At 41.1% G+C, this 10,659-nt stretch overlaps 1 protein-coding gene across 1 annotated transcript in view; it reads right to left on the bottom strand.

Annotated features, from left to right (window-relative positions):
* Positions 1–329: 329 nt before the first annotated feature.
* Positions 330–10,659, bottom strand: part of SHB (SH2 domain containing adaptor protein B) — a 336,992-nt gene continuing 326,662 nt past the window's right edge. The window contains exon 6 of the mRNA XM_072596735.1: positions 330–1,349. Coding sequence (XP_072452836.1) covers positions 1,166–1,349 — 184 coding nt within the window. The 3' untranslated portion in view covers positions 330–1,165. The remainder of the gene's footprint in view (positions 1,350–10,659) is intronic.

The raw sequence follows: 10,659 nt of genomic DNA, 5'->3' as shown, positions 1-10,659 counted from the left end.
TTTCTAGAATGCTTTTCTATCCCTGAGGCAAAAAGGACATTGGGTATTGTGAGCTGGCTATTTTAGTGATACTCATTCATGCACTATTTGTGAAAATGAGAAGAGATGAACAGTGATAGATAGCCTTTTGAAGGCCTGAAACCCAAGTCTACACCCCTCTTCCACTCTCACTGGAATAACTTAGTCCCATGAATGAAATATTGGCCACAATGCACTAACTACCATAAGGGAGAAGCCATAGTGTTTGACTTGACTTCTCAGTGAAACTTGTGAGTGAATAGAGATTTATTGTTGTACCAAAGAAAAAAAAGATTAAAAATATATATGTATATATATTAAACCACTATTTTATTTACATACCCTAGTCATAAATAATTGAACTCTCTCTGCTACTGCAAAATGATTCCATTGAGAAAGGTCTCCTAGTCACATCAAGGGAAGAAAAGAAACTTCTTTGTGGGATTAGCCCAACCAACCATGTATGAAAGCACACAACACACCCCTGAACCCACACATACACACAAGCACACATGTGCATACGTGCACACGTGTGCGCACACACACACACACACACACACGAGGCAGAGTTCTGAAGAGTCTTGTGGGGAATGAGCTGAATGTGCTGTCATTCTCTAGGTCCCTAAAGGCCCAGCATCTGTCTGTTCTCATTATCAATAGGGGACAGTATAGCACCAGTGGAGAATTATCATTACTATTATTAATTATTATTATTTTTTAGCATATGCAGGTGTGAGTTCATGACAGCAGGAGAACAAAGAAACAAAAATCCTTGGAGCTCACTGTTTGCTATAAGCTGCTTTGCTCTGTTTACCCTGGAAGGCATATCTTTGGATTTGAAAGTATTTTAATTCACAGGAAATAAAAGGAGATGTGGGGATGAGGTGGGGGCTGGATTATCTGCTATCACTTTTAAATATGGTTTCTCCACCCCCTTAAATAGAAACAGTTCTAAAGACATGCAGCAGTGCCAAAGTACCACTCTGAAGATGTGAACATGGCCAGTCAGTCCATGGCGAAAAGCAGTAACTTTCTGTTTCTTCCCTCAGTCTGGAGCTCTGGTCAACGCACAGGGTGGAGTCCCTGTTTCCTCACTTCTCTGTGGCCTCCCTCCCACACATGGGAAGAGGCGAGCAGGTTCCTTCTCTCATAGGGTTCGGACAGCCACGGGGTAGAGCAGGGACAAGTGTTCTGCTCCTTTGATGGGCAGTTTTTTGGTTGTGTAGTAGTGGATGACTTCTGGGACGCTGTCAAAAGGAGGGCTGTTCTGCCCCAGGATATATTTCTCTTTGGCTTTTGTCAGTTTCATGTGCATGAAGCCCTGGTTGCTCCTGTGAAGAAAGCAAGGAAAGGTTATGTTGGTAAAGTTGGCAAGCGGAGAAATATGCCAGGGACAGGGTGTCACCTGTCAAGACGGGACGAGGAGCAGATGTGGGGCAGAGGTGTTAGGAGCTAACGGCTCTCTCTTAGATGATCACCACAAGTAGTTGGAGACCATGCTAAGGGCTTCTGAAAGCTAGCTTCTCTGGAATAAGAGAACTGGAAATTGCAGGGATGCCTATCTACTGGGGGATGGCTGAATAAATTGTGGTATATAATTAGGATGGAATGCTACTGTGCTATGAGAAATGATGCTCGACGATGTCAGAAAAATATGAATTGACTCACATGAAATAATGAAGAGAATGCTGCATACAGTAACAGCAAGATTGTTTTAAGAACAACTTGGAGTGAATAAGTAATTTTGATTATTATAAATATTCAAATTAAATACAAAGGATCTATGAAGGAAGACACTATCTGCATCGAGAGAAATAACTGATAAAACAAAGTAGGTATAGAATGATTTTACAAACACCCCCCCCCCCATGTGTCCGATGGTAGCCAGCCAGCTAGCTCTAGGGTGGGGAGGGAAGGAAAAAAAAGAAATTTACATGATAACTTTATTATATTTAAAAGGAATATCAAGTTGTACATAATAGATTTGTAGTTTCATGTGCAATCATCTTTTTATTGTACTATGTTATGGAGATGCTTGTTTTATTCCATAAATTAAAAATTAAATAAATAAAAATAAAAAAAAGACTTGGGGTCAAACCAAATCCCAGCTTTTCTGCTTATTTGAACCCTGGGGCTCAGGAGAGCCTGCCAGATGCCAAAGATAACTATCGCTATGGATTCACTTTATCTTTTGAACTCTAAAACTTTTATGTTTGAAATCTTGTCTTTGACTAGGATCAAAGCACAACACTTAGGTAAACTGAAACAATGCATTCTACTTCAAGGTCACAGTGATAACCCCTGGCAACAAGGCTGACCCCTCCCGCCCCCCATACTGGCGACTTCCTCTATCTCCCATCAATTTTTGCTACTGTGGTGGAAATATGAGAATCTGGAATAGCAGGAAGTTGGAAATGCTGCTGCAGTCATCTCCAGCCAATCAGAACCCTTTTCACTTTTTTCTGTATCTGTGTTGGGAGGGGATGCTCCTGAATGACTATTGAATAGGAGTGGGGTAACAGGCTTGTAGAAAAGGGTGGGGGCAGGTGGGCAGTCTGCATGAGTGTGACAGAGAAGGAAATTAACTCATTTCCATGATGTCCTTAGAAGTTTCTAGCTGGAAGGGGTCCTAGTTCAAGGAGTTCTTAATTCTGTTTTGAATCATGGCTCCTTTGGGCAATCTTGTGAAACCTGGGGACCCCTTCTCAGAATAATATATTTAAATGCAAAAAATTACATAAGATTGTAAAGGAAATCAATTATTTTGAAAAAAAAAAACACCAGTTATCTATATCTATCTATCTGTCTGTCTGTCTGTCTATCTATCTAAAAATGAATTCAAGGTCCCCAGGACAAGAATCTCTGGATCAAGTCCTTTGAGCTCCTTAGAAGAAAAACATTACCTAGAAAGAGAACATTATTAATTGTCATAAAAATCGGCTGGGATATAATGGACATTTTAAAGCATCTTTTTTTTTTTTTATTAGATAAATATGCCACTTTGTCCATGACATCCCTGCAGCTTGAGCAGATTTTTATATTGCTTTAATCTGTGGTTACTATTGTGAATTCATAGCCTGGGAATAGCTCTCACTGTTCACTTCATCCCTGTTTCAGCAGTAAACTATAACCAACACTGATCAAGTATTTTGAAGACACATCCATCATAATGAATACTATCAAAAAAGAACAGCCAGTGTGACATGGTTGTAGCTATAACAAGGTTGCCTTCTTTCAATAACCAAGATCAACCCAATTGCATAATTTATATGGTGTTAAGAAGAGGGAACCTCTTTGCTTTACCCAAATTTTCATGCCATTCACAGCATGCATTGCAACATCAGCTGAAGCAGATTATACTGCTTCAGACAGCAGGGACTCTTTAGGGAATATATCCTAAACACTTTAATTCTTGACACTAAAATTTTTTGGGTCATGTAATGCCAGTGTGTAATAAAAACAATTGTGGCTACCTTACAATGTATGTGTGTGTGTGTGTGTACATTCATACATACACATGTGGATACATATATTTAGCAATTAAAATTCTCATTTCAGTGTTATCACAGTGGCTATATTAGTATTATTTCGTGTTATTTAAAAATTTCCATTTTATATCCACGTGTGATTTTCTTTGGAACAATTTAGGTAAATGCAAGCTCATATTTTTCAGATTTGTTGGGGCAATTCTCTGATGAAATGACCCTTCACTGAAGAGCAGAAATCATTGCAGGCACTATAATTAGAACATCCCCAACCTAGAAATCTTGATTTAAATTTCAGTTCTTTACAGGAATGACTCGCTTTTGAAACATAATTGCTCTCTTAGTGATCTCCTTTAAGCCAAGGGTGACATCTCTAAATATGGTTGGAGCAGCTATATTGTTCTATTTCAACCATTCATCATTCCTCCTGCTAGTAAATGGTTTTAAGGTTCTACCCCCATATTAATGTGAGACATGAAATAAGTGTATACTGTGCTGAGGAACCCAAATTCCAACAAATTTAGACAGTCTTTTTAAAGACCTAGGCTTCAAATAAAAGTGAAGATTATGCAGAGATTGCTTGTGGCTGTTAAAGGAAGAAAGGTGCAAAGGAATTCAACAAAAAACGCCATTATCACCATCAAGAAGAAGAAGGAAAAAAAGGAGGAGGAAGAAGAGAAGAAGACAAAGGAGGAGAAAGACAAGGATGTAGAGAACTTTGAAAAATGGACCCATGTGGGCCAGTCCCCAGGACCACAGGAACATATTACTCTAGGTGGACTGTGTAAAACAGTCACAGCAAAAGCAACCCCAGAGATGGGAAAATGCCTTGGAAAATAGATATGGAACCTGCTGATCGCCATATACAAGGCCATTTTTTCTACTAAAGTGTACTACAGTCTAACCTGCCTACTGCATAATAAAACAGAAGCCTAGCCCCCAACACTTGAATCTCATGCAGCTATGTGTATCTGCATGACACACAGGCATGTTTATAATCAGGGAACAACCAAATCCCTACCAGGCTTTTAGGTGTCATTGCCATATATTCCTGGAGTCTAGTCTTCACTGAATAGTTGGGGCTTATTTTATACTTGAAGGTCTTGTGTTGCCCCAGCTGACCCTAGAGAAGCAGGACTTGTTCTAAGGGCTACTCATTTTGAATTCACTAGAACCCAGAGGGAAGGGATCCAGTTTGAACGTCTGGGGTTCTGGCATTGATATACCTGCTGTTGAAGTACCAGGCTGCAGCTAGTACCAGGCTGCTTTTAGGATAATATAAATTTAATAACAGCTTTATCAATGATAATGATCCTTCCTCACAAAATACCCTTTACACCGTCATTCAAGTCTCATTTTTATTATCGGTGAACAAGTTGGATGACTTGTCTAAGGCCATGATGCTAGTTAGCAGTGGAGCATGGCCATGGAGTGGGTCTTCTGAACCTCTTTTCATTATACCACAGTTATGCATCCTGGGGCCAGGGAGAATCCCTTGGATTTAAAGAGTCAGGGAAACTGAGGCTAAATGTGTGCTCTGCCCTTACTGCCTGCATGACCTTGGGTAAATCATTTCAACTTTTCCTCATCTGTAAAAGAAGAGGCTGGACGAGATGACCTCTCGGGCCCTTTCCAGCTCCGGATCTATTATCCTCTGATTCTTTGGGGTCAGTCCCTTACACATGGAACACAGCGTCATCCGCTTTAAGTGGGAGGGTTTTAGGAGTAGGAAGGAAGTACGTAGTGTAATGGTATCATAATGTAATAGAGGCAGCAGATAGAGCCCTGAGTCTGGAGTCAGGAAGACATGAGTTAAAATATGGTCTCAGAAAATTTCTAGCTGTGTGACCTTGGGCAAGTCACTTAACCTTATTTGCCTCAGTTTCCTAAATGAACTGGAGAAGTAAATGGCAAACCATTCATGGATCTTTGCCAAGAAAACCCCAAATGGGGTCATAAAGGATCAGACGTGACTGAACAACAATGTAAAGTCCACTGGACTAGGAAGGAAGGTAGGAAGCAAACATTTATTAAACACCTATTATGTGCCAGGGCACTGTGCTGAGCACTGTCTCATCTGAGCCTCACAACAACCCTGTGACGTAGGTGCTGTTATTATCCCCATTTTACAGCTGAAAAACCTGCGGATGATGGAGATAAGTGACTTGCCCAGGGTCACGTAGCAAATAAGAGTCTGAGGCTGGATTTGAACTTAGATCTTCCTGACTCCAGGCCCCAAACTCTATCCACTGTGTCACCCATATGACTCACTGGGAGTCAGGAGACCTGAGTTTTTGTTTAGGGTTGCCAATAATGGTACCTCTCTGTCCCTGCTTTACTTGGACACACAGACCAGGGCATGTTCCTGCACAGACTCGGTGAATGCTGGGGCTTTCTGATCTCTAACAGTGCTGTCCTGGAAGCTGGATCACAGGCGCACCACAGGACAGGTGTCTTGGGAATAATGCCTTCAGAAAATGTTGAGTGGGAAGGAACCTTCCAAGTCATCCAGTTTAGCTTCCACATTTTACAGAGGGGCAGACTGAGGTACAAAGAGGTTACTGCTTATATGTACTAAAAATATAGTAGTTTTTGTTGTAGCGGCAAGGAGGGCACCCATCAGTGGAAGAATGGGTGTAAAATAGTGGTAAGGGAACATTTTTGTGCCTTAAGAAATAAGGAAAGGGATCATTTTAGGGAATGTCTGTATGATCTGATGCAGAGAGTGGTGAGCAGAGTAGGAGAACAATTATATAATCATATAAACGCTGTTAAGACCAGCAAATCTGAAAGCCTTCAGACTTCTCATGAATGCAGCGACAGCAGAGGGCTGATGAGGAAGCAAGATACCCTCTTTCGGATGAACTCAAGGTGCAGAGTGAAACGTTTTTAAACACGGCTAATGTGGGCGTCTATTTTGATTAACTATATATATTTATGACCAGGGTTTTGTTTTTCTTTTCTTCAGTATAGGTATAGGGAAAGTTGGAGGGTGAGAAAATAAATGCTTATTAACTGAAAAGAAAGTTAAAAAAAAGGTAATTATTAATGGCATATCCCATACTAAAATCCAGCTCTCCTGATCCCCACCCCCCAACTTCCCCAGTGGGAAGGAAGGAAGGCTCCCAGCTCAGATCACTGGGTGCTCCATGTACATGAAGTTACCTAGAGTTTTGATCCTTCATTGTAGAAAGGTCTTTTGTGTTCAGGTTGAGATTCCCAGCAGGGCACAGTCAGACACCTTGAGAGGGTAGAAGCAAAATTCTCCCAGCTATACAAAATCATCCTTTACTTCCTGGGTTATAAAAGGACTACGTGGTGCACATGACCCTGGTGATTATTATCGGTATGGTGGTGGGAGAGCTAGCCCTAAGATGTTTGTGACATAGCAGTTATTGAGCTGAATGAAGTAAAGTAGAGAAAGAGGGAGAGGGAGAGAGATGGAAAGGGGGGAAGAGAAAGGGGGAGGGAGAGGGAGGAAAGAAGAGGGGATGAGAGAGGAGGTAGGGAGAGATGGAGGGAGGAAAGAGATAAAGAGGGAGGATAAAGAGAAGGGGAAAGCTAGGGAGAGAGAAGGGGAGAGGGGAAAACATAAAGAAAGGGGGATAGAGAAAGCAGAGAGAAAGAGGAGGAAGAGAGGGGAAGAAAAAGAGAGAGGATGAAAAAGACAAGATAAGAGAGGGAGAGGCTTGAAGATCATTTGGAGCTAAGAGTGGAAATAAAGGATCTGAACGTGATGTTTAGAGGGAGTGACAGGAAGGGCAGCTTAGTGTGGATTCTAGGAGGGGAATTCCACATTGGCTGGGAAGCAAAGCTAAAGTGATCCCTGCCTATGTAGCTGAATTTAGTGCCTGTAGAATACTACCTGATTTCTGAGAGCAGTTCTAAATGGTCAAGTTTTGAACCACTAGTAGGCTCTATGTGAGAAAAGAGATCCCTCCTCATTCAGGGACTAGTGGAAAGCGCTTCTGAGCATGTGGGTGAAGGGTATGTATCATTTTGGGGAAATTAATTGTTCTATATTTGATGTGGAATCAAGAGATGATATTATGGTATATATAATGTATATGTATATGTGTGTGTATATTATATATATATATACATATATATATATATATATATATATAATTGAAGGCCATTAAGTTCTTGTGCCTTGATTTCCTAATTTGCGACTGAGCATCAGGGGAGTAAATGCCCTAAATGGACAGTGTCCTTTATTGGACATTGTCCTTTATTAGACATATAAGAATCCCATAGCTTTACCCTAGCAGTGACAATTTACACAGAGTATATTCTTTTTCTTTTTCTTCTCCTTTTTCTTTCTTTTTTTCTTTTTCTTTCTTTCCTTTCTTTCTTTCTTCCTTCCTTCCTTCCTTCCTTCCTTCCTTCCTTCCTTCCTTCCTTCCTTCCTTCCTTCCTTCCTTCCTTCCTTCCTTCCTCTCTTTCCTTTCTTTCTCTCTGTCTCTGTCTCTCTCTCTTTCTTCCTTGAACTACATCTGTGTAGGAAATTCTCTTTATCAGTAGAGATCAAAAACAAATTCTGATCAGAAATCGCCTGGGGCATTGAGAAGTTGTGATTTGCCCCCGTCACATAACTAATGTATGTCAGAAGCAGGGATTTTGGACTCCAAGAGTCTTCGCACTACAGTATTCTCATTCATTCTTTTTCTTTCCTGAATCCTCCTCTCTATATGTGGAATGGTTTGTGAATTAATTCCTCATTCCTCCAGATTCTTCCAGGAACTTCCTGTCTAATGAAGACTGTAACCCATACATGACTTAGCCACTAGGTACAGAGAATGTAAATGACTCACCTAAGGTCATGTAACAAGTATCATAGAAAGGATTTAAACCCAGATCTACTTGAAAATGACTCTAACATCTATGTCCAGTCACTTATCTGTTGAGATATAATCAATTTAACTGTGATATCATTTAGGATTTGCAATGAAGATGCTCAATTCTCTTTTTGCAGCAGGTTTTTGTGTAGCCTGAAAGTCTTTGGTCTCTGTTTCTTAATGCTGACTCATATTTTACACCCCCCCCCCCCCATCTATCTATATATTTTTTTGCTGTTCTTTCCTACATTCACTTTTGTACTCATATCTCTAGTACTAAAGTATTTGGTGACAGTTTGAAGGGTCTTACTGAGTCCTAGGGAAGGAGATATAATCTGTCACCAGGGTTTAAGCCTTTCCAGCATGCTAGAACCTGTGGGGTTTATGCTTCATCAGCATAGACTTCTAGAACCCAGACTTCCCTCTGTGCCAGGGCAAATCATTGGAACAGGACTCCGACTCCAAATCTGGTGTCCTTTCCAGTTTACCAATCTGTTTCCCTAAGGTTCCTGCCCAAGGGAAAATAGCCACTCATTTTATACCCTTTCACACACCATATCCAGTCTTTTCCCCAAGAGATCTAGAATTGTTTATTAGACAGGGCTTTATGGAGATCAGTTAGTTCAAACACCTCCTTTCTACTGCCCCCCATTTACAGATGAGAAAACTGAGGCCTGGAGAATTAAGTAACAAGTCACAGAGGTGCTATGTAGACAAGTCCCCCAACCCTAAATCTTGTCCCTTTTTGGCTGCCAAATGTACAGAAAGGTTTGGCTTCACTTGAAGGTTTGAAGTGAACAAAGTGAGGTCAGAAAGGAAAATTTCTTGGATACAGAAGGAAAGGGATAGAATATGTTCTGTTCCTGGCTGTCCATCAATCATAGGATAAGAGCAGGGACCCTGCCAGAGCCACATCCTAGGAGACTGGGCTGGGAGAACATTATTTCTTCTGGTTGAGACTCCAAGTATAAGTGCAACTCAAGAATTAATATATACCCAAGTTCCAGGGTCTTAGGTCAGTAGCTGGGAGGAAGAGGGGGAGGGAAGAGAGGGTCCCATGTCCTGTCCCTGCTCCTTGCTGCTCATGCTGCAAATAGTATTATCTGTTTCAAAGATGCCTGGCAATCCAAGGTGATGCCTGAAAAGCCGGGGCTGACAGCTACTTTTCCAGACAAGAGACAAGATCCCATGCCATTTTCTTCTCCTCTGATAGAACATACTAAAGAAGCAAAGTCACAATTATAGGGCCTTCCCTAGTGGGTGACCTGCCTAATTAATGCAGCCGTGCTCTCAAATGATACATGATGCAATCCATACCTAGGCTCAGATATTTAATTATCCTAACAAAAAGTAATTTCTGATCCGGGAGATTATCAAAAGCTCCTTGTTGGATGGGGCCTCATAACAAGGACCGTCTTCCCATAATAATCAAGATATTTAATAATACATCACACAACCTTGCAGCTGCTGGGGCACATTGCCTGAAGCACTGTGCCTGGCCTTTGCCTCTCACTTTTAGACGTAATTGCTTAATGCATATTTCATGAAGAATACAGCCTAATAGTTATGTTAAATCACCTCTTTTCATGATGAAACGACTTAAAATACTTGCATATAATATTTATGCAAGAGAAAGCAAAGAAATTATCTTCTGATGTCAATGATTACGATCCTGTTAAAAGAATACGCACGCAGTAATAATTCTTTGTTCACCTTTTGGTGATAATAGTTATAATGATAGCTAGTATTTGTATAGAACTATATGGGATGTTTACAAAGCACTTTACACGCATCTCAGTTGATCCTCCTCATAACCCTATATAAGGCAGGTGCTATTATTACCCCCATTTCACAGAGGAGGAAACGGAGACTGAAGGAGGTGAAGGGCCTTCCCTAGGATCACACGGCCATTCAGTGTCAGAGGTGGGATTAGAACTCATGCCTTCTTGACTCTTGTTTCAGCGCTCTACCCACTGAGTCACCTAACTGATGAGAGGGGGATAGTGCTCATAGAGCTGAGTGAAAGCTGTTTGCCCTGAGGACAGTGATGGGGGGGTGGTGGAGATATTCTAAAGGCAGACCTGGTGGTCTGTTGTCCAAGGAGACATTTTCATTATTCATCCAGCAAAGGAGGTGTGACAAGCATTGTTATCCAAAGACAGAAGGCAGAAGCACTTTGCTTAGGTTTTATTTTTTCCTTCTCTATCAAGGAAAAAGTTCTCTGAACAACAACAGAAAACAGCAGAGTGAACCAGACTTGAAAATACCTGCGCAGGGCCATGCAAGATGACTTGCTGCATGAGGAGAAATCATGAGGG

The sequence above is a fragment of the Notamacropus eugenii genome, chromosome 3 (assembly GCF_028372415.1).
Source record: "Notamacropus eugenii isolate mMacEug1 chromosome 3, mMacEug1.pri_v2, whole genome shotgun sequence".
Taxonomy (NCBI): domain Eukaryota; kingdom Metazoa; phylum Chordata; class Mammalia; order Diprotodontia; family Macropodidae; genus Notamacropus; species Notamacropus eugenii.
The sequence above is the reverse complement of the archived record's forward strand: the minus strand, read 5'-3'. Positions and strand labels throughout refer to the sequence as shown.